Source organism: Agelaius phoeniceus, chromosome Z, assembly GCF_051311805.1.
Source record: "Agelaius phoeniceus isolate bAgePho1 chromosome Z, bAgePho1.hap1, whole genome shotgun sequence".
NCBI lineage: Eukaryota > Metazoa > Chordata > Aves > Passeriformes > Icteridae > Agelaius > Agelaius phoeniceus.
The window spans coordinates 60,264,237-60,288,971 of record NC_135303.1 but is presented as its reverse complement, the minus strand read 5'-3'; the positions used below and the strand labels follow the sequence as shown (position 1 = coordinate 60,288,971).

General features: G+C 39.1%; 1 protein-coding gene across 1 annotated transcript in view; it reads right to left on the bottom strand.

Moving 5' to 3' along the window:
* MLLT3 (MLLT3 super elongation complex subunit) overlaps positions 1 to 24,409 on the bottom strand; it is a 119,238-nt gene extending 94,829 nt beyond the window's left edge. The window contains exons 1-2 of the mRNA XM_054652099.2: positions 24,157 to 24,409; positions 23,478 to 23,658 (exon numbers count right to left, since the gene is read on the bottom strand). Coding sequence (XP_054508074.2) covers positions 23,478 to 23,658; positions 24,157 to 24,168 — 193 coding nt within the window. The 5' untranslated portion in view covers positions 24,169 to 24,409. The remainder of the gene's footprint in view (positions 1 to 23,477; positions 23,659 to 24,156) is intronic.
* Between the last annotated feature and the right edge of the window lie 326 nt (positions 24,410 to 24,735).

Below are 24,735 nucleotides of genomic sequence, written 5' to 3'. Positions count from 1 at the left end.
GAAAAAAAGCCAAGTTTCAACACATGCCTATATGTTTTAAGCACATGTATTGACTAGACTTTTCTTTTTTTACATTATAGAGACACAGCTGTGAATCAGTCATATCAAAAGGAAGAAAGGAGACATAAAAAACACTGAAAACAATCAGGCTAATCATCAATGAACTGATGAAAAAACAAATGAATTTGTAAATCTTTCACAAAAAGATAAGTTTCAACAATCTAACACCAAACCTAAAAATCCTATCTGTCTTAAAGATGTTAACATCAGCACTATGTTTCACTGTACACCATTACCATTAAAAAATACCTGGAAGACTTGCAGCCAAAACTGCTGTAGCTCCCAACTGTCAAGGGAAAAAACCCCATTACCCAACACAGCCAAAGATTTTTCAGAGTATACTACACTATAGAGGTTGCCACACATGATTTTACTGACAAACTCTGCAAATAAACATTCCATTTCTTCTGTACGTAAAATCATTCAACAATTTTTGGCTTCAAATCGTATGTTCCAATGCTATATTCATCCAAATTTTATACTGTTTTCTCTTAGCCTGTCCTGCATAAATTCAATCTCATTCCTGAAAGATATATATATCCTTTCTCCCAGCAAGAGGCTAAGGCATGATTTAGTCTTCTATCAATTTAAACACCTATTTAAATGTTCTATATTTAATGCAGGGCACTGAAGCACTCCTTTAAAATTCACTTGCTTACTCCTCCTTCCTTTCCTCCCCAAATTCAGCCAAAAGCTCATTTTAACAACAACCTGAGCCAGGTGAGCATCAACAAGATACAAAAGACTCTCAAACACATAACTCTCAACTAATTGCAGGTATTCTGGTGTTACCTAACATAGAAAAACAAAATCAAAAACTGAGTGCAGATTTATCTTCACCCCCTGTACAAGAAACTGTGCCTTACAAGCACAGAATTGTAATCCTATAGAACACTGTGTTTTTCCTTCTAATCCTTAGATCTTCCTTTAATGTAAGGGACTAAAAATCATTTGCCTTTTTCAAGGGTCAATCTTTCAACTCTCGGCAAATCTCAAGGGTAGCTTCTCATACACAGTTAATCACTTAAAAATGACAGGCAGGAAGAAAAAAACATTAACTAGAATTACTAACAAAAGGAAAGAGGATGAGAAGGTTTTGGATTTGTAATAGTTGGAAAACTTCTTTTCAGACAGGAAATACTTTAATTCCTTAGGAGGTGAATTTCAGCATCAAGTACAGCAAAGAAACAATCCAGGGATGAATTCAACTGACTTACAAAGAAGGATGTAAAGGAAGAGAGAAAAATAGAAATTTGTTTCAAGTATAATTAAGATGCTGTCACATTTGAATGTACTTCCCAAGCTCTCCCTGAGAGACAGCAGTGGCTCTTAAGTCATCCTAGAGATGTGAAATCTCAGTAACTTCAATATTGTCCATGTTTATATTTACATTTTCTTACCTTTTTCTTTAGAAAACCTTCCAAAAAGCCTTTAATTCTCTAGCAACAGATTTATCTTCTGTTCCTCTTTCAGACCCCAAATTTTCCTATGCAAAGTAGGAGAGTCTCTTTTGTCAGTTGTAGCAGGAAATGCTGACACACAAGATTCAGAGCCATAAGCACTGTAAGTCAAAACATTCTAAGCAAATCTTCAAATCACAAAGGACTAAAAATCACATTTCTCTAGTGCTCTCTGTTCACGCAATTGAGCACCCCATACAAAAATCCCAAGGCTGATGAAACCAAATTGCCTCTCAGCTCATTACCTCTTCTTCAACCATAGCCAAAAAAGGATGTCAAGAGAAAACAATAATAAAAAGGAAAAATACAGTCAGGCTTCACACACACATTTTCTCTATTTGAAATCAGGCATCACTGAAAATTACAAACAAATTTAAACAAAAAAATGTGAGCAATTGCCCAGAGTTTCTGGATGCCTATCCCTGGCAGTGTTTCAAGATCAGGCTGGATGGGACTTTGAGCAAGCTGGTCTAATGGAAGACGTTCCTGCCCATGGCAGGGGGTTTGAAACTACACGATTTGTAAGGTCCCTTCCAGCCCAAACCATTCTGTGATAAGCACTAACTGCTACATTCTAACTCCCTGGTCACCTTTCCTAGTATAAACTTCTCTCATCACGTTCTGAAAACCAGGAAGCTTGTGACATCCAGAGCATACTGCATCCATCAGTTCCACAGTACAGTTTCTGTCAGAGTGCAAATCAGGAAGAGAGCTTTGGGCTGCATGCATAACTTCTTTGCTAATATCAGGTCTCTAGCTACATCTTCTGCTATATCACAGAGCAGTTGAGGTTGGAGGACACCATGGAATTCCCCTTTTTGTCCTGAATTCTAGTTAGTTTCAGTGTCTCTTCCTCCCACCACTTCCAAGCAGAAAAGGTTTCTCAAGTACCCAGGCAGCTGAAGCTCGAGCATCTTAAAGGATGGAGACTCTGAGTAATGTCATCCAGCACTTGACCTTCTGCACAGTTTTGAAAGAAAAAAAGAGGTCTGGTCAGTTCAGACGGAATTTCCTGTATTTCAATGTGTGCCCATTGCCTCTTGTCCCACTAGTGGGTACTCCTGAAAAAAGCCTGTTTTCCTCTTCCTTACATCTGCTTGTTATATAAGGTAACTCAGTGCAGAACTTACCACCAAAATAAAAAAACTATTCCTAAGTATTTCTATGCTAACCATGTGTAGCATTCCCTCAGCTTCATTACATTTTCTACAGTTACATATAAAATGCATTTAGTGCTGGATGTTAAATTATAATACATACATTGGTACGTCAATTATTATGTTTAAGGACGTTAATCTAATTCAAACACCTTCCAACATCAAGACCCAACATCATGAGCTGAAGTCTAACACGCACCTCTTTCAGCTTTCCAGAGAGTAACCCCACAAGTCAGTTATTTTTTAGGGTCTATAAAAACGTACCTGTAACATAATACACCTGGGTATTTCTCTGTTATAGTATTACAATGACAAAGCTTAAATATCATAAGAATTTGATAGCAATACCTGGCTAGCTGTTTTGTGGAAAGCCTTCTGAAAGAAATTAACTATACAATGAACTAAATTAACAACACAAACTATAAATACTTCAACAATAAAACATTTATTTACATCATAGTAACCCCCAAACAACTTCCAGGAAGTCGGGAAATCCAAAGTTGCCTGTTAAGTACAAAATGAGTTACCTCTTCAGCACAATTTCTCTCTATGAAATGTTAGCAATAATCTATTACTTTTCTCTTACTAACACTGGAGTATTGGCAGATGAGGAAAGGGAAGAAAAAGAACTAGCCCCAAAACCCAGATTTCAGAAAGATGTTAAAGGAAGGTTTTTGGGTACTGGAAAAGGGTTGAGGAAAAAAAAGTTAAACTATTCTAAGAATAACATTCAAAACAATCTGCTTCAAATTATAGTAACCAGCAAAATTTTACATATTTTACAGAAATCAAACAGTATAGTCAATTCCCAAATAGTGTACTGTGAGAAAAAAAAAGTGCCGTAATTGGTAGAATCTCTTTTTTTCCAAGGCAATGGGAAAAGAGAATGACAGAATTTAAAAAAAAAAAAAAAAAAACAAAAAAAAACAAAACCAAAACCAACGACTTTAGGCCTGCAAACACTTAGGCAAGTATGCAGCTCCATGCATGTGCCTCAGAGTGTTTTACCACTGTGTTCAAGAATTTGTCTTTTCAGGCCTGAGGTGTTGGAACTTTTGATGTTTTTTAAGAGATACCTAATGTTTCATAGCAAAGTATTTTAATAAGGACACAAAAGGTTTCATTAAGCTAACAATCTTAAAAAAAAAAAATAAAGAACTTTGACAAATCTCTCAAAACATATAAAAAATACAAGCCCATGTGTTTGACTTTTAAGATATCTGAGGGTGCCAGTGGGAGGGAAGAGGAGGCTGCGATTTTTTTCAAAACAACATCCAGGTGTTAAAGCACACACCTTCATTGAACTCAAACTGCTGTCCACAACTGCTCATAACTGCAGTAAAGGCAATTCAGACCCTTCTTTTATAAAAACTTAAGTATCAGAAGGCAGGATTAGTTACATACACAGCATGAACAACTTGCTTGCCAATTTCATCTAGGAGACAGTGTTGTCACTGACATCATACAGAGATATTAAGAGCTTTGACCTTTCCTTAAGCAGATAGAAACCCCCAAAACAGCATAATAATTACAAAGCTTTCCAGGGTGAGGAAAAAGAGGGGAAAAAAGCCACCCAAAAAAAATCCCAAACAATAAAAAACTGAAATTACAACACCTACCTAGAACAAAGGAAGTGAAAGAAAAAATCTGCTTGAATTACAATGTGTTAAATTACTAACAAAATCTTATTCATCTTATTCAATTTTTTTTTTTTTTTTGCAGGATTTCCTCATGATAATTATCTCAGACCTGAGGAAGAAGAGTGAATTTGCACCTTCTAATTTTTTGTGGAATATTTTTCTCCCCTGGGTTCTTGAAACAACTTATCTCATTGTTAAATCAGGTATTTTACAGCCAGTAAAAGTATGGGGTAAGTAACAACCTGTTGGATCCAATCAAAGAAATCTCCGCTCTAGTTTTTCATTCATTGTCCTTGACAATCTCAAACTCTCCGAGGTTTCAAATTTCTAACAACGTGCAGGAATTTCTCTCTCTCCACCAAGCTGTAATGCTACAGAAGAACCAAGTTCACCAATGTTTGTAGACAGGCACGGCAGTTTCTGTGTCCCACAAGAACGTTAATACAGAACTGCCTCTGCAGTCATGTAAGTCAGAGGAAACTCAATTGTTTAATGACTGTGGGAAAGACTGCTTTGCTTAACGCTGAACTAGGAAAAATACTCGTTCTAAAGCTCCTGGTGAGTCCGTGCTCACCACTTGTCCCACACACTTCCCCTGAAATTTGATTCTGGACAAATGCCCTGGTACATCTTCCCTCTGCAGAATGAAGACAGAGAAAGCCCAAGCACTCACTATATATGCTTTCAACAAAAAACACCGACCACTTCTCTCGTCTTACCTAAGGCAATTCTACAAGCAAGGAAATGCCTGCAAAAAGCATTTAAAATTTGGACAGTGGAAGACAAACTTGAGCTAACCACTGAGGACTATCAATGTTTTGGATAACAAGACCTTTTACTTTTTTATTTTTCATTTGCACTCCCATTGATTGGAAGGCCATGCCTTCTCAAGTCAACCCATTTAAAAGCTTTCTAGGGGCATTCAGTTGCACTGACACTCCAAGTATTCAACTTCTGAAAAATCCAAGCCATTTGTTTCCAACTACATGCTATGCTGAAAAGGAATAATTAAAATTCCATTAGAGAAGGTCAGAAACAGTTTAAAGATTTTTAATAAATGCCTTATGAGCAGGTAGGTTTTAAGGGCTTGTATGACAAAAGCTTGAAACTTCAAATTACTTTACTGCAACCTGAGAGGCATAGCGTGCAGCGCAACACCATTGACTTCAATTGGTCCCTTAATAAAGCCAGTTGAAATAGTCCTTTTGAAAAAATTGTCAGAAAATTTTTGCATGTGGCCCCATTCATATGGCTATATATACAAGACAAACAAATTGACCATTATGAGAGACAAATTTTTGCGCATGTGATTTAAAAGCTGCTTCTTCTCTCACCTTGCTTAAATGAAACATATTTATTAACCCTACCTTGACAACACCAGAAATCTCCATTGCTAAAATCTATCCTGATGTCACAGCCTGTCTTTTGAGCACTGCTGGCCTGGAAGCAAGCAAATGAAGAAGACAGCAGACTATTCTACCTTTCCAGATACTCAATGAAGACAAGAGTTGTCCTTATTGGACAGAAAACAGTCCTGGTACTTGTGCCTACCCTCAGCAACACAGGTCAAGGACTTCCTTTTGTTGTTAGCAAGGCAGCAAAATCTGTCATCTAAAAGATCACAACAACTAACGAAGGCCACAACCTTTGGTTTTTATAAATTGTTTTACATGAGCATAAAATCATGCATGCTGAAGCCAGCAGAAACACGGGAGAGGACTCTAGACCCACGTACTAACCAGTTGCTGCTCTACAACTCGGCAAGAGTACTTCATTTTTCCCAAGCAACTGGCATGAGTCTTTAGGCTTGCATTAAGAAACAGAGTTTGGAGTATTATAGTCCAACCATGTCCTACCATTGTCAGGAAGGCAAAAAACCCTCCATGATGCTAAAAATGCTGTTCCTTGGCTAGATGCTGTGGAATGGTGCTTTAGAAGTCTGACCTGGCCTACCAAGTGCCAGAAGTACCACTGGAAGTGCTGCACCTTTAAGCCCGGCCCCTTCAGAATCAAAAATTTATTTTACTTTCTTGGATCCAGAAGATACTCTTCTGCTGTAGAAGAAAGATTTCACATCCACAGAGAACCACTCAACTTCAAATTTCTACCAAACTTGTGCTGACTGTATGAATCAGGAAGTGATGAGTTATAAATAAAAATACTCACTATGAGAAATAAAAGTTGGCATTGTTTTTATGAAGTTAAGACTGTTGCCAAGTTATGAATTTCTTTGGGAAAATGAACAGGTGGTTCAGCTTCAGTATGGATCAGCACCTCTGTAGAGTGTTAAAGTCATGGCTTCGGTATACAACTGTCAAAACCATAAGAAGTAGTCTGAGTCAGTGCTGACCTTTGTGTTTATCCTTAGAGAAAGGTAACACTTTGCATCCAGTTAAATCTATCACAGACATACCAAGTCAGTAATCACATTTGTCACATTTTAGTTACATGTCCACCTTAAACCACAATGCTATAAAAGCCTACTGAGTTATGAGCCTGTAATAGAAAGACTTCTGAGCACTGGGCAGGCAGAGCTCAGCTCCCATGTCACTGATAGACTGCAGCTTACTCTCCTTCACTAGTATTCCATTCAGCTAACAAACACTGCTATCACTGTGCCAGGGTGCCAAGTAGAGTCCCTTAAAAGACCATGCTGAACTAAGTGGCATACCTTCAAGAGTCACTGCAATAACCTTCATCTCTGGCATCAGATTTGGGGACAACAAAAAAATGACTGCTCATTTCGGTCAAATACTATAGAAGGAAAGATGTTATGAGGTCATTTCCCTCTTCCCCTGCAAATATTGAACCCAAGAAGTAGTCTGACTGATTTATTTGGCAATTTAAGATTACCAGTTGAGAAACCAATTAGACAATTTAAATACTCTCACACAAAAACAAACCAGAGTAAAAAAAATTCAAGACACAGAATATAAAAAGCATAAATATGAGTTGCATGGATACTACAGATACCTGGTGTAAGACCAGCTTTGGCATGACCACACTAGAAGTTTTTAAACCCCTTGCTTAGTTGGGCAGTGAAGTCTCCTGGAGTACCACATGGCTTTCAAAGTGGTAACCCTGCAGGCATTCAAATGAAGAGGGTATTCACTGCTCTTCAGAAATGTACAAACTCTAAAAATACTAAAACAGCTCCCTTTTCTGGTCTTCCTTATCTTACTCCTCTGAGTAAACAGAGTATCAAGAGCCACTTCAAGAAAAACAATATGTATCACTGGAAAAACTAAAGAAAAAAGCTTTTTAAAATATTACATTATTGTCTTTTTAAGTGAAAAGAAAAGCTTTCTACTACCCTTCTCTTATTACAGATCTGAGTGGTTCCTAGTTGGCAGATAACCATTTGTCAGCTAGAGTGGAAACTTTTGTCTAAGCCTTGCAATTTCCTTTGGTTCTTAAAAATTAACACTGCAGTCTCCTGTAACTCCCAAACATGTAGCAAAGTCTGCAGGTCTTAGAAGTTAGTGAAATTCACTAAAAGCACAGTTCTTCAGCAAGTTAAAGCTTCTTGCACAAAAGTGTGGGAGCCAAGACCACAATATATCAGCAACATCAAAGCAATACTTAGGCATTCAAGGAATTGAAGGATGTCTTTTGTTTTAACACAGTAAATCATCTTATGTGACAACCTTTCACTGAAGAAGATGAGCCACCCATTTTGACAGCAGGCTGCACCCACACCTACCAAGTCACATATGCACTCTACTAAGTTGTCAGCTGTATGCATTAATCCAGTTGTATTTACAAGAGCTCTGAAAATAAAATCCATTGTCTAAAACCTAGGACAGTAACCCTTGAAAAAGGGGAAGATGAGAAGACAGTATTAAAGTGGCATATTGAGCAACTCCAGAACAGCTTATTTTCATCCTTAACTAAGGCACAATAAGGTTAGTCATAATGCACTTCAGCTTGGTAGATGAGCTCGCAAGCTGCAAATCACTTTCTGCAGCTAGAGATCTTATTTTATAGATGTTTAAAAGGGATCATGTTCAGGGTTTTTTTGCTATAAACTTTACACAGGAAATAATGACATACCAGCAAGTACAAAGAAGTGGTATAAACAAGACCTCTTGTAAGGACCCATTACCTTTTAGAGTCTCTCAGGCACTCTTAGTGCTCACAGAAAGAATGGGTGCACTTCAGATTCTTACCCAAGAACTGCAATGCATACACAAGTGCAGGATACACATCAGCAAATGGAAAATAAACTCCTCTGGGTGCCTCAACTAGTGCACAGAGACCAAGATCATCAGAAATGCCACATGAGTGTTAGTTTAGAAGCTGAGAATGGGGACAGTATGAAATGAAAAACTCACGAATGCACTTCACCTACCACAGACTACATATAGTTCCTTTGCACAAAGATATCAAGGGGAAAACTGCTACCAAATGAGACCACAAAAGCATGTAAAGTAGAATATACACAGCAAATGCACCTCCTCCTGTGGGCTAGCTCACAGGTCAGAGATGTCCCCAAATCACAACTACATCAACTTTTAATTTAATTCTGTTTCACAACAACACAAGTCAGATCTCAAACTTATTGAATACTAGGAGCTTGTTGAAAGTGAAATCATTATAGCCATGATGCTGCAGCAGATGGCTGGAGAGTCCCCCTTCACATGCCAGTTGAGTTACATGTGCCACAAGTTTGAAAGCTAATTGAGATACATCCACAGTCTCCACCCTGTTACCACTCCACAACTGAATGACTTTCTAACAATTTAGAATGTAAATTACATGAGAAACAACTTAAGCTACACAATGCCTAAAGCATCAACTGCACTGTCAAGTTGCACCCAGGTAATCTGAAGTGATATATCCTCTAACAACATAGTTTGAATGGCAATTCAATTCAGGCTAAATATTAAGTTGTGCAATTTCTCACACCTCATTACATAGAAGTATTTGCACCAGGTATTTGTCTTCCTTCTTGGATCAACTGTATGGTTTCCATTTCTGGCAAAGCTTTTCAAAAAAGCAAATGGAATAAGTATTCAATGCAATACAAAGTTCACAGAATCCAAATCCTCACCAGCTACTATTAAATAATTCCATCCCAGCAAGGACATTATTACCTCACTGAGAAGCCCAAGAACTGAACCTTGAGCACTGCTTTATTAGAGGGGCAATACTTGTCAGGCCAAATTACTAGCAAGACAACTCAAATCAGGAGACAACATTCAAATACCATAAACTAAGGAATAGGTATGTCTTAAAAGCAAGATTTAGTTACTGAAAAAGACCCAGTCTGTATGACAATCACACCTACAAATCTTCAAGTGTTAACAGATGAACATCAAAGCTGGAAACCAACTAAAGGTATAAACAGAGAGGCTAAAAGCCATTCAGAAGAAACAGCTTTAAATCAAGAGATCTAGAAGGATCTAGATCTCTAGACAAATCCCTCAGCTTATTAAAATGATCAGTCACCTCCAGATACCACAAGACAAAGGCAAAATAAAGAAATCAGTCTTTTTAGTGACTGAGTGACAGGAGTGCCACTGGTAGCAAGATGAATGGCATTAATTCTTGAGATAAAAATCTCATTCAAAGATTTTCAGAGTAAGAGCTAACAGGAATACTGAGATTTGACAGGGCAGGCCAGTACTAGAAGTGCCAAACCTTGCTCATGTATCAAGTTAAGTCCCATAGCAAATAGAAGTTTCATTGCTTCTTAAACAATATCAGTATTCCAAAAGAAATCAGCAGCTTTCTAGAACCAGAATGAGATCAGAGAAAGAAATCAGGTGTGCTTAATCTACTATAAACAGCTTGGGTATCTGCAGGCCTACACAGACCAGCAAAAGGATGAGTACTGGTACAGAATTGTTAGCCTCTGCCATGCTCAGCAAGATGTACTGGGTCATTGATTTTTCTGGATCTCACATTTTCATTTTTAAGTTGGATAATTTTTTCATTCCATGGTCTGCTGCATTTACAGAGTATAGACTATTCCCAACTAAATGCTCAAAAGTGCTTGCAACACTATTGCCTTGATGCCCCTGTATCCCGGAATTTTCACCTGCTACCAGCTAGTTTTGTTACTTTACAAGTGACCTGCAGTTCTACATCTCTTCAGACATAGAGACACAGCAACAGCTCCTCAAATCATGGCATTAGGTTCTCCTAATGCCAAGTGACATCTCTTTAAGTGCTACATTTTTCTAAGAAATTATCTTTCAGCACTTGCTCTTACCACAAGCCACTGAATCATAACCCAGAGAACACTTCTTTACATCACTCCCCTACACTGGGGATTACCTTACATATATATTCACATGTTTAGTGTACCCAGTACAGCCAAAGAGGCATCCAGTGCTTCTTAACCCCTGGTTTCCAAATAAGAGTACCAACACTTCAAGAGAGCTTCCCCAAGCAACCAAGAATGCACCAAACCACAGTTTCTGCTTGGCACACTTAACTTTTCAGTCACAAATGGAAAGTAATTTGGAGCAAGACTTCCAGAAGAGAGCAAGGGCATCAAGTCTACACTCATAAAAGAAAAATAACTAATCCAAATTTGCCAGAAGTGAGGTCACTTGGACTACTTACTCATACTGCTGCATAAGTTTGCATTAATTCTACTTCTGACTTGGTAATAAATAAGTTCATATTAATATGCACATTTTGGATAGCATGATCTAAATGTACTACATAAAAAAAAGGTGCAATTTCACAGTGAAGTATAGTATTAAATATCCTCAAAGTAGACAAGGTCCTTTTTAAGTTTTCTTCAATAGAAAGCTTTCTAAACCCTGTTTCCTTTTTGTTCCTTTGAGAAAATGGAGAAGCAATTAGCATTTACAGCTTAGTTCCTGCTTCCAAAATACCCCTTTAACTTTTTTTATTATTTTTATGGTGGATATAAATCGCACCAAATTGTTAAATCACAGCTATTTTCTATGCTACCTATACAAATAGGGCTGATTTCTGGCAAGCCATAAAACAATTATGGCTGAATTCCTGTAGCCCTTTGATATTCCAGCTTGCCTGTAGGGCTTCAAAGCCATCTTTGAAAGCTCAGCGCCAAAAATCTAATTTCCAGAAGGCACAGAAGGAAAATAAGGCATATCAATTCCCACATGCTCAAACATGAACACACCAAAACCTTAGCAGTGGGATGATTATGTTTGAAAGTGACTTAGAACAAACACAGGTAAGATAGAGCAACAGTTTAAATCAAAACTGCTTCAAAGAAGGCAAAGAAGGCACCTTGAGAAAGAGGGCATAAGGCACACTACACCTGATTCCTCAGCACTTTCTGCAAGTTGGGAAGCACATTTGAGCATTCAGCTCTCACCCCTTCTTGTGTGGAAGCAAAGAAAGGGGTGACAAATAATCATAATGTATAAAAGGAAATGCAGAAACTGCCCAAGTCTGCAGAGGAAGCAAAGGTACTTGACAGTACTGATACTGCCAGTAACAATTTACAGATACCTAGAGATGCAGCAATGACAAGACCCTGAGAATTTATATAGGTGTATTTTACATTTGCACTATTATTATTATATTTAATATGGAAGGGTCTCCCCCTCATTTAAGCTGGGGAAGCTGTTTGTTTCTGTACCAACATGGTTTCTGATAACCACAAAAAATCTCTGAGAAAGGCAAGGGGACAAGAGTATAATCCTTTCAAACAACTCCAGCAACATTTCTGCCTTTTAACATGGAATTTCAAAGAGATTCAACTGAACAAACTGAAGACTGATTACTGTTTTTCTTTACGTGAGAGAAACTTTCATATTGCCAAAGAAAATACTATTTTAGTAATATAATTCACATTGGTGTAGACACACAAAAAACACAAAACATCTTTAAACTTGCTGCTATTTAAATGTCTGCTGTTTTTTAGTCAAAGATAAAAAATTTTTGCCAGTAATTCCCACTGTGCACAGGCACACAGTATGAATGCAGATAGAGAGTCAATATTAAATCAGAATTATGGACTCTCTATTCTAAGGTTGTATAAATGAGTACATGCAAAATTTGTATAAATGAGGCACATGCACCCATATCACACTTTTTCTTTTCAAAGAATTAATGCACATTTTAGAGGTGCTGCAGAAAATTAGCATCATCCAAAACCACCAAATCACAAAACAAAACAAAAAAACCAAAAAAAAACAAACAAAAAAAAACCAACAGACAATGACAATTCATTCTAAATCCATTGTCTTAAGAGTAAGTACCACCCTGGTGATCTCTAACAAATTGTTTGGTCAATAAAATGAATACCAAAAGAGGGAGAGTAACCTTTAATATTTGGCCTTTTGGCCTTTCCTGATTGGTGCCCACCTCCCATTCTTTTGAAAAAACATGCTTCTCATGATCACTTAGAATTTTCCCTAACTTTTATGAAGTCCACTCTTCTTAACTTTGGCAACTAAAATGGCAAAAACCCTTTCAATCCCATACCTGGCCACTGCTGGAGGCATCCTGCACATAATGTGTCCCTTCTCTGCTGTTAAATCATTGGGCCCCCAGTGGGCCCCCACATTGGTTTAGTGAAAGTGATAACAGAAGTGGGTTAGACGCCAGCTATGTAGTATTAATGTACAGTACAACAGGCTACATAAAAATGAATGAAAGAAAACTCTCTGTAGAGAGCAGGAAGACAAAGCCTTATCTTGTATGCCAGTCTTAATCACCATTATTTTCCTTTGGTGTTTTTCATGCAAAGACAAAAATGTCAGTTTTCTTTATTTCAGAATAAAACTGCTCAGTAAAAGGATGTTCCAGAAATTTTATGAGTTTAGATTAAGTGATTGAAGTTTCAAGGCAAGCAAATTGATCTAATCACTAGGTTAGGTTCCAAAATCACAAAAAAATCTATAAAACTACAATATGTGTAAACACATTTACAGATTGTGTGCAAGGTCTATACTTAAAATAATACATACATATCAAATGCTTATTAAACTGATTTTAAAAAACAGAGGTTAATTTAGATTTTAATCAAGAAAATATTGTTGTCTAGATCTAAGAACAGACTACAAAGAGAAACTAAAACCAAAATAAAACATTTTTCATTGTCTAGAATACACATATTGACAACTTCCCAGATTTAAACTACTCCTAAATACAAATTTAAAAAAAAAACAAAACAAAAACAAACAAATAAGCCCAAGCCACATTTTAAGTACTCCATATTGAAACACAATAGCTACTTTTGATCATATGCTTAAAATGTCAATCTTCAAGTAGTTTATTAGTATTTCAACTAATGTAAATTTCAGTTCAGGCATTAAGACAAAAATGTAAGGAAATATCCCTGCAGTCCAAGATCAGTAATCTAATACAACTGAACTTTTGTTTCAACACCTGCAAGGTCTGCTGCGATTGTTTGACTTTGTTTCTATTATATCACAAATTCAAGGAAGTAACCTAATGTAGATCTGCTTCATAGAAACAAATTTGTTTCTATTTAGTTTCCAGGCAATACCCACTAGAAGGGCAGGGCTAGGATGGGACAGCAGTGCCTGCAGAAGCAAACAAGTATTTTACTGATGCTGGCTGCTTTATTTGATTTAGGTTGAAGGGCTAGTCTTGGTGTATTTGCACACGACTGCCAAAGGCACTTAAAGAGCTTGGATGGAGTTGCTTAACAGTAATTTATACACAAATACCTTACAGTATCTTTAAGTCAGCTGTCATATCTTTTATTTAATGAATTACCTAGGGAAGAATTTATACAGAGAATGATAAAAGCCAATATCCTTACAAGAAAGGATAGCAGGCAATTACAGAAACTGGTTGGCGGGTTATTACCTCCCCCTACTCACACAGAGAGGAGTTTAAGAACACAAGACAGGGAACACATTTATATGTTCTGGTTGCCTTTTTCTTAAGCAGAAGAGTCTTACATTCAGACCCATCTCAAAAAAAAAAAATTACTGCCTGAGAAGTCTTCCTGAAATATCTCTACCCTTCAAATATAAATGATAATGCAACTGTATGGCTATATTGCCATTTCTATTAACCTAACTGTAATGAGTAGACTATAGGTTATGGGTAGAATACTTTTTGCTGAAAAGTCATCACAGCAATATTCTGCAGAAATAGGCTAAAACACAGCACAATTGGAAGGGGCCAAAAAAAGCCTCACCAAATTTAAGATGGGACCTTTTGTTTTAGAGTATTTACTAAGTACAAATGGAATCATTTACAATACTCACAAAAGCCACACACTTAAAAACACTTCAGACACATTACTGACAACCAGGCAAGGAAATAACTTGAGTGCCAAAAAGACTTAGTCTTAACAGTGCAGGAATTTTATCACAGAAAGGAGCAGACCTTTGCAGCTCTACAAGACAACACCTTAACAGTAGCAAGAAAACAGATTAGGAACCTTCAATATATAGAGAAATTTACAAGAACTGTATCGTCTAATTTCTGTACAGCAAACAAAGATTACTTTGGCAACCTCTAAAGGAAAGATTAAACAAAGCAATTCATCAATGAAACACACCTTTTGGGGTTTTTTAAACTCTCAAAATATATATATACTTTTAAAATATGTTTCTTATCATTATCTGTTTATTCCTTGTTATTCCTTATGCCAATGCCCAGTTCATTTTTTTTTAGATACCTGAAATTTACCTGTTGAGAACTTCTTTGTATAGTTAACCGACCTGGTCCAAAACTAGTTCAACTGCACTTCCATCCTCTTATCAGCTACTAAATTTGGGGAACAATCTACATAAATACTTTCCACATTCAGTCTTCAAACAGAACAAAACCAGTCCACAGCCTTCCTCCCCATGTCTTAAAAACTCCAGTGTGGATCCCATATGAAGTTATCCACTGGCAGTAGATATCCACCTCCGTCTCCTCGTTGGCCTGTCCATTGGGGACTCCCGTGCGTGCTGCCTGTCGCGCACAGGAGCCAGGCCCTGGAATGCAGTGCCTGCTGCGCCAGCGCTCAGCAAAACAAAACCCCCACGCCCTGTGAGACACAGATGGAGCACGCAAACACACACTATGCACAGGACACAGACTCTCTGCAGCACCTCTACTTACTAAGCACTCCTCCAGAGAAAGGCAGAAACTGGAAATTGGGTGCAAAGGGCTTGGCATTGGATCTGGCTAAAAAGAACTAATCTTCTGCTTATTAGTGTCCATTTTTTTTCCCCTAGCAAGAGCTTATGCCACAGAGACAAAACACAACACCACCTAAGAAATACTTCAAGGTTGGACAACTTTTTTAAATGTGAAAACTTTTCAGCTTTTTAGTGATATTTAAAGAAACACTTCGTTAGAGCTATTTCAAAGCAATACTCATTAAGACCTTTCCACAGAAACAAGTCAAAGACTACAATTTCAATATACTTTACTCTTTCACATAGTTTTGCTTTTTCTTGTAGCCATAGTAAGTCATTTTAAGACATCAAAAGCATCCAGAATTATATTGTGCTGTAAGAGGGCTGGGCAAGAAGAAAGCTAACAAAACAAAAAATACCTAACAAGTCAAAAAAAAAAAAATCATCTGGCATCATCCTAACTACAAATACTTGCCCTGGAATATTACACAAGATCTGTGCATCTCCACGTTCAGAGAGCACACAAGATTTCAGGTTTAATCCACCCTCTCCTTCTTTTCAGTAGAAGATGGTGCCAGTGCTGTGATGACACAAACCCCCACCGTGTAAATTATTTTTACCAAGTTCTTCAATAAAATATTCACTTAGAATTTACATTATGCAAAATTAAGTGTGCATATTTTTTGTTATTGTAGAGCCTGGTACATGATAACAAGAGGAATTAAACCTTCACTTACCCATTTAATACCAATCAATCAAAATTTATTACATGAAGGGCTGCTTCAAGAAACAGCAAACATTCTTGGACCTGCCATTTTTCCACACAGATGATGGAAAACAACATGATTGCTAGCTTCTAGCCCACAACATCAAGTAGTTCTGTTTACACTGAATCTCCACATTTTTCCTTCTTGGATAACTTGCCCTTTTAAAGTTTGCACACGAAAGGTAAAATATTGTCTTCCTCTAAGTATACAAGTATAAGAAAGTATACTAAGTATACATAGTCCTCAATTTCCCCTATAAGCCTACACCTTGTCTGTCAACCCTTATTTCAAGATATATGTTATGTTCACATTACTTCTATCTAGAAAGGGCAGAACAATTAGTGTCCCACTGAATTGGGTGGAATTCTTCTGTACAAGCTTTAGAAAAGCAGTTGCAAATAGTATGTTTAGATTTGCTGCAAACCACAATATATCCTAGGAATCACCAGCAAAATCAATCCCCCTCACACTGCTCATTCAGTTCTACTCTTGTATTGCTTTGATATGTGTAATAATTCACTTTGTTATCATAAACATTTGAAAATAGAAACAGCTATGCCAGTATTTACCTTTAGGACCAAAAGTCTTATGAAAAACACATACATCCTACCCTGTATATCATGTGAGTTTTTACATAGAATTACAGACAAGTAACTGCAGTCATTCCAATGCAATTTGTAAGCATCAGCTGCTCAAAATGCGTCGGAATTGCATTTAAAAGAAATTACATTTGATATATCTGTTAGATGACGTTATAGCTGTCAAGACCTCTGTTACCACAGCATGCACAAAGTTTAAAATCAAATTCATACAGACTCACTGGGCTCATCCAGGTAGCTCAAAGAAACAAACCTGTACTCCTCTAGAAAGCCAGAGTCAGTGCAGGAGTTTGGCACAGTATTAACAGTGTGATACAGCCCATACCTGGCATACAAGGGAGAGGAATAAGCCAACAATACTGATAAGAGCTCTGATGACATATATAAATAGATTTAATTTTAAAAATCAATTCCCACACAGATATTTAAGTAAGTATACAAATATTTTATATAGCAGTCTGTTCTTCCAGCCCTTTACATATAATAAAAGGCACATCAAAAAGGCAAAAATCATACAAAAAGCAAACAACATCTTGAATTACAAGCTAAGTGTTTTACAACTAGATGAGAAATCATAATTTTCCTGCAAACGTATACAACTGTTAGAATTTGACTGTTCCTTTGTCTTTATATATGTCTATCAATCACTGCCAGGAAGGAAAGAAAGAGGATGGTTGCCTATGAACTAAAGACTGTTGGTTTAAAATTGCAGGTGTTCATCACAAGAATCTCACAAAAATTCATGTAGTCAAGCTTCAGCAGCCTATAGATTTAACTCGGGATTAAACACGTATAAACTAACTGTGTTTTCCCTCTACTGCAAGCATCATCCACAAGCTTTACATTCATGTTGCTGCCCAAATGTATCAAGTTGTCTTTTTTACAGATTCTATCAGAACAAAGGACAGATTAATCCTCTTCAACATGTATTTCCAAAACCTGAATTAAAAACTATAAAAAGCCCCAAAATCAAACCCAACACACAAAAACTGAATCCTAACCACACTGCACAACATTGTTACAAGAACAGCCTTCATACTTAAACAGTACCACAAAAAAAATACTAACAAATCTATGCCCAACATTTTACAACTTACTAAATCTTAACAATCATGCCTGCAGTTCATATTGCCTAACCTGTAACTGTAAATAATACATGGCTTAAACATTTCTGACACATTTATTTTTCTAAGGATAAAAACTGTACAAATGTAAATAGAGTCATAACAATAATTATTGAACACACTTGTTTTTGTTTTCTTAAAAAATTTAACTAACTCCAGTTTTAATACTGAAGTATCTTCTCCCTCGTCTTACTAAAAAAAAGTGATAGATTTGATCTTACACAGAATAATCTGTTTTTCTCTGCTTCAAGCAAGTAGTATTCTACACATCCAAAAATCTTTTGCACAACAGTCCTGAAACTACACTTCCTGCCATCTAAAATCTAGAAGAGCTACAATCAATGAATATTAATATTGTAGCTTTAGTAAGAAGTAACTAGAGTTTCTTAAGACTAAAAAAACTGTTTCAACAATGAAACACTATACAAATTTAACCTAACATGAAATAACGAAGGATCATCTTTTATGACTTAAGAGAGTCAGAACTGATTGGCAGTTTCTGACAGAAATCAGCATTTGCCCTTGCAGAAACATGCCTACAGGGAGAAGAAATGTAGGTAGGAGTAGCAACCCTTCCATTAAATTAAAATAAACACACACTGAGCACATAATTCACACAACTAAACCACCTAAAAAACTGTGCAAATAGACTAGAAAAGTTTTTGACACTGGAGGATGCAGCAGCCCTATTATTTCCCAGTTTTTTCCACGCTGTTTACATCTAAATAAAGCCTAAATATGGGCTTTGAATGTGATTATTCTTTGAGTCACACCAATGAGGTGAAATTATTTATTAGAAACCAGCTTTTCTGTAGCCATAGTATCTTAAAATCAAAACCACCAATTATGTACTGATATCACTCACGTAAATAATAAAACGTGATAACTTCCCTATATTGAAACTCTTTACACTTTAAGTCTGCGAATGCCCTTTTGAGTTCCTACTGGCTGAATTAGAAAGTGCATCTAAAACCACTGATGCATTCTCGAAGCCATTCACTTTCATACTCAGTAGCAGCAAAATTAAGTCTCAAGAGTTTCCTGTTAAACAAATCAAGTTCTTCACTAGATATCAGTCATTTCATGTGACCATTCTGCAGCTAAGAGCCACAATTGACCTAAAAGATGCAGTATGAAACCTGTATCTGTTAGATTGATGAAAAAGAAATTCCTGTGTGCCTATCATACTTAGATGGTTAGGCTCAGGCAAATTTAAGAGGGGAAAAAAAGCAAAGAAAACAGACCTAAAACTCATCTAAGTTCTTACAAGTGTAGTTAAATATCCTAATAAAATACACATCATAAAACTGGTTGCCTGTTTAGTAATCTTGATTATCTGCCTGCACTAGCTTGTTTGAAAGGAAACTTCAATCATCTGGGAAGAATCTGCTTATGGGTCCCTATCCTCACATCACTCAGTTCACTAAAATTAATAGAGTTAAGAGTCTCATTGACTTTAAATGGAGCACAAAAAGGGTTTTTTTCAGCTAAAAATCTTGAAAAGGAAAAATAATTTAACAAGAATAGCAAAAGGCATCTTTTACGGTAACTAAATATATTTCAAACTGCTATGATTCACTGAAATCTCATTCTGCATAAACAGACTACCTTAATGAAAACAACCAATGCTGGAAATGTGAACTTTCCAGAAGACAACTGGAGCTGGTCCTTCCTGTACTAGAACACCAAGCAACTTTACTTTCACCACTTTGTCATATAATGGTAAAACGTATTGAGCGAAGAGATGCACTAAGCAGAGCTGCTCTTGCTCCACAGAGAAAAGCAACATCTCCTACTTTTAAAGTTACAACATTCCAGTGACCAAACCAAAATTTTCACATTGACTAAGCTATTAGCACAGAAATACTGCTCACCATTTTTTTTAATAGGAAAAATTTAGTTTGTCAAAAAGTACCACAGAGTAACAGAAATTTAACCACTTGGAACACACTAGTTCCAATGCCATTTTTGAGATATGCTTACGAGTCATCGAAACACAAGAGATATGTTTCCTTATCCAACTGAAATATTGTGAGAGTAAGTCAGGCAACTTTTGAAGAGCATCAGCATTTATAGGGCAAGAAGAAAATATTTCGACATTGCCTAGCATCCATGCAATTAATGAGACATATTACAATGCAAGAACAACAGCTCCTCTCTCAGAGGCAGTATAGCAGTGGATCAAAACTAATCGCAGTCTGATGACACACCTTGTTTCACAGACATGCTTTAAAATACTTCACTTCTACACATAGGCTGATTTTCTTCACATGAATGATGAAAGATAAGGAGCACGTGCTTTGAAATATAGGTAGAATCTTAAAAATTCTCCATATCTTCTCTCAACCAATTTACATCAGCAGACAAGATTTGCAAACAGCAGCATTTGCATGACGATCCCAGTGAGCTTTTGTCTTGCAAATACCACCTGAAATTGAGTCTGGGCATGACTCTACTCTCTATAATGTGCCTAGCAGCCCTGTTGCCACCGGCCCCCCCATCCATGAAACTACTTATGGAAATCAGACAGCAGAGCAGGCCATTGAACAGGATGAAGTAGAAAGGACAAATCACTGCACACTCCTGTACGCTCCACCATGCAAGGATAAACTAAGGCACTCAGTCATCATGAGGAAAACAGTAAGCAATAAAACCACCATCTCAAGCTCAGGATTTTAAGGTGAGACAGACTGAAAGATGAAGAATACTATTTTATTAGGTCACTCAAGCTTATCTACACTTTGTCCACCGTTGGTCACCATCACCCCTCCATCCTGCCAACACACACAAATCAACCTGCTCTGCACGCCAGTGACTGAACACCACCCCAGTAATGTTGCCACCTTAAAACTAAAGCAACTTTGGGATACAGGACCCTGCTTGCTCTGTAGCAACTATTAGCAGAACAAACACTTGGACACACCTTTGCAAACTCACTGCCAACATCCAGTATTTCCAAAATTTCTAGCATAAACAGATAAGCAAAGCCATAGTTGTAGCTGGCAAACTGACAGTTTATCCAGCTATTCTCATAAATCTGCAAAGCAAATGACCTGGCAATAATTTATCTCCCTTGCCTCCCATAGTAGCCGGAATTACTGTGTCTCTAATAAAAAGTGATCTTTATTAACTTTATGAGTTAATAACACCTATCTTAGCTTGTTGATTTATTTTCAAATCGATCCATGAGCTTTACAGATAGACCCAATGAACTAAATTTTTTCCTAACATGCATACAGCTCAGAGCAGCCACTCTTAACATGAGACAAAAAGAACACTTATCAGATAATTAGGTGTTATTATGGCTTGCCAGTATACTAGTACTTGCTTTTGATTAATCTTATACACCTAAATTCAGCATGCTAAACCCATGGCTCAGGAAAAGTTTGTGAAATTACTGAGTATCTCAAAGCGGTAAGTTATCCCATGCTAAAATAATGAAGTATATAACTGCAGACAAAGTGAAAACAGGTAGTTTGACTAACACTTCAAACACATATATCATTCCTATTAAATATGCAACACTTGAGGTATCAAACGAAACTAGTAGCACTGATTTACAGAGACCAAAAAAACCACCTTAGAATACTTTTGTCAAAAATTTTAACAGCACTTCTAAAGTAGAAAGACAAACTGCTACCACTTAGAAGGCATACATTCCCACCACCCTTTCAAACACTTTACAATAGCAGAAAACATTCTAAGTAATTCACACATGGATCATTCCCCCAATGTGATTTCAAGGACCTGAAATTTCTTCAGCATCAATAGTTTCAGGAGGCTAAGTAAAGCCCATAAGTGAATGGAGTGCCTGCCATCCAGGTTACAATCTGCTGAATGAGACTGGCTGCAGAGTTCTCCAACAATCCAAGGCAGGTACAAGCACTGTACAAGAAGTCCCCTCCCAGGCTATACAAGAGGGCATCCTTCCCAGCAGTTGCCACATCATGAAAATTATCCTTACAAACAAAACCCCAAAATAAACACTCTAAAACAATTACTTAAATGACTGTGTAACTGAACTCAGCAGCTGGAGACAGAAAGCAAGTAGCAAATGATATATCCCTCGCTTGCAAATGTCCTGAACTATATTCTTATTAGCAAGCTCCACATCACACCTAGCAACCAAATTTGAGAAGCAGAATCATGTTTCAGCAAGTAAATAAATATAGCAGAGATAATAAAAGCAGAGAGGACCACCAACAACCCTTATGCAGACTGGGCTTCAAGTATTAAGCACACTTTCTACCACTGATTGAATGACACATCATCTAATTCATTGAATATGAATAATACTATCTCAGCTATTTAGGCTTCTTAGATCTGTTTTCAGGAGTTTTTCTGCCAAACTATTTAGACGGACTTAAAGTCATGTCTTTTGCACAAGAAATAGAAGAAAGCAAGAGGAAGACTCACCAGGACAAGCTAGGCAATTTGATTCAACAATAAGACTGCAGTATGTCATACAATTCACTGAAAACCGTTTGTGTAGTACTGCACAGATTTAAAGAGATCCAAAAAATACACTGGCAGTATGAAAATAAAAGACAGTTAATAGCCTGTACTTCAGAGGATAAACTCTGGAGATGAAATAAAGTAATTCTTACACTCTGATGCTTAAGAGAAGGAAAGTATTCTAGAGAAAACACAGTCACTGATATAAAAAAGTCACAGCTTGGTATTTTCCAACTGAGAAACATTAAATAAAACTATATGTTTTTATCCTATCACAAAGAAAAGCTTTTTTATCTTAACACTCAAAATTTTCCTGTCTTTTGCTCCATGAACATTCAATTTATCCCCCCCCAAGCTCCATTTTATGACAATGTTGTTCTAAGGAACTGGAGAAGTACTAGATGCCAATAAAGATAACAGATCAAATGAAAGATAACGCCTAAGTGTTGTGTCTGTATAGATAAATAAACCTGCTCACTTCTTTTATTTGTACTGCTACTCAACCAATCCCACTGCAATAATCAAGACAAGCAAAGGCTCAGGAAACAGATCTGAAAACAAAAGGCTTCTTACATGTCTCCCAGCCAAACTTGGATGGGTACAAATGCACCACACATGCACTACTAATGCACCTTTTGAGACTTTTTTATGTACTCACAAAAAGATGAAACCCAGGAGATGAACACGCAGGGTGTTGAAGGAGTCCAAACACAAGTACCAAAATCGGAACAGCAACACATGTACAGGCATCCTTATTTCCAGTCATACAGGACATCGGGAGAAAACAACACCAGCCAGAAGGAAGTAACACGTGGGCAAAAATCGCCAGTGAGCACCTACGCCTGGACAGAAGCTAACTCCGTGCCACCCACCACCAAGAGACCAGAAGGAGTCGGGACCCAGACCCACGGCCGGACCAAGCTTTGCGACCACAGGCAGCCGGGAGTGGACAGCCCGCGGCAGCAAGTGCGTGAGGGGCAGAGAGGAGCCCATCCCGACCCCGGACAGCCCTACAAGCGGCGGGATAGAGCCCCGGCAGCCCACCACCGCACTGGCGACCGCTTTTGTTCTCCACCGAGACCGGCACAGTCCCACCGCCTGCGCCCGCTCCGGGCCGCCTCCAAGCGCTCATCCCAGGAGAGACCCCACTACCTCTTTTCGGCCTGGGGAAGCTCTCGTGCAGGTGAAAGATGACTTTCTCCACAAAGTGCTGAATGTTGCTGTGCTCAGGCCCTCTGACAAACACCATCCAGTCGTGGGTGAAGCCCTCCACGGTGGGTTTCTTCCTGACTTGGGCTCGGTGCCCCAGCTCCAGCTTCACCTGGACGGCACACTGCGGGGGAAGAGGCGGGGAGCGGCCGGTGAGCGCCACAACGAGCGGAGATGGGGCTGGCGGCCGGGGGGAACCGGACCCATCGCGGGCAGTACGCGGACACACGGACACAACCGTACCACAAACACGGCAGAAAGGATTTGGTGGGGGGAGAGTTGGCAAAACCAGCAATGCACCGCTGTAACAACAAAAAAACGGCCCCGCAGGCGAGGGCGTAGGACAGCCCTCGGTGTCACCGGGAGAGCGCGGGGAGGCGACCCGGGCCCGCTGTCAGGGACGCTACGTCCTGCCCTCGGCGCCTCCGCGCTCTCTGCCCGCGCTGCGGCGGCAGGACCACGGCTCCCTCCAAGTGCGTGCGCGCGCCGCGCCGCCACCGGGAGCAGCGGGAGGCAGGGAAAGCCGCATGCGAAGAGAAATTCCCGGTCACGCCAGCCCCTTCCCAGCGGCGCCGGGCAGCGCGGGGCGGAGGGCTGGAGAAGACCCGCGCTACTCACTCACCGAGCCGGCCATGCCTGGGGCGCCGGTTTCGCCGGGGCGCTCGCTGCCGTCCCCCACCCCCACCGCGCAGCCCTAATTCATGAGGACGTGGAGGAGATGGCGGGCGCGCAGAGAAGCGGCGAGCAGGAGGCAGGCATCCTCTGTTGTGCTGCTCCGGCCGGCGGCGGCTGCCGGCTATGGCTCGCGGCTCCGGCTCCCCGCGCTCCCGCGCCCGCTCCCCGCGCTCCCGCTCCCCGCCCGCGGCAGCCCCGGCGCTCGCCCCAACCCCGCCGGCCAGCGCAGCACCCGCCGCGCATGCGCACCACACTCCTGCCTGACACAGTGCGAGGGGCACACTAGTAAGTGCCGGGGGCGGCACCGGCCCCGCGCGACAGCCAATGGTGCGCAAGCTCCTCCGCGCGGCCCCACCCCCGCCCCGCCCCGCCCCGCCCCGCCCGCCCTTAAAGGAACAGGTTTCGGCGCGGTCGGCGCCCGCGGCACCGGGCCTGGCGGCAGCTCCGCCGCAGGCGCTGTCCGCGCCAACAAACCCCTCCGAAAAGCCCCGATAAACCCCCTTGCATAAACAAAGGGAGGAGGACA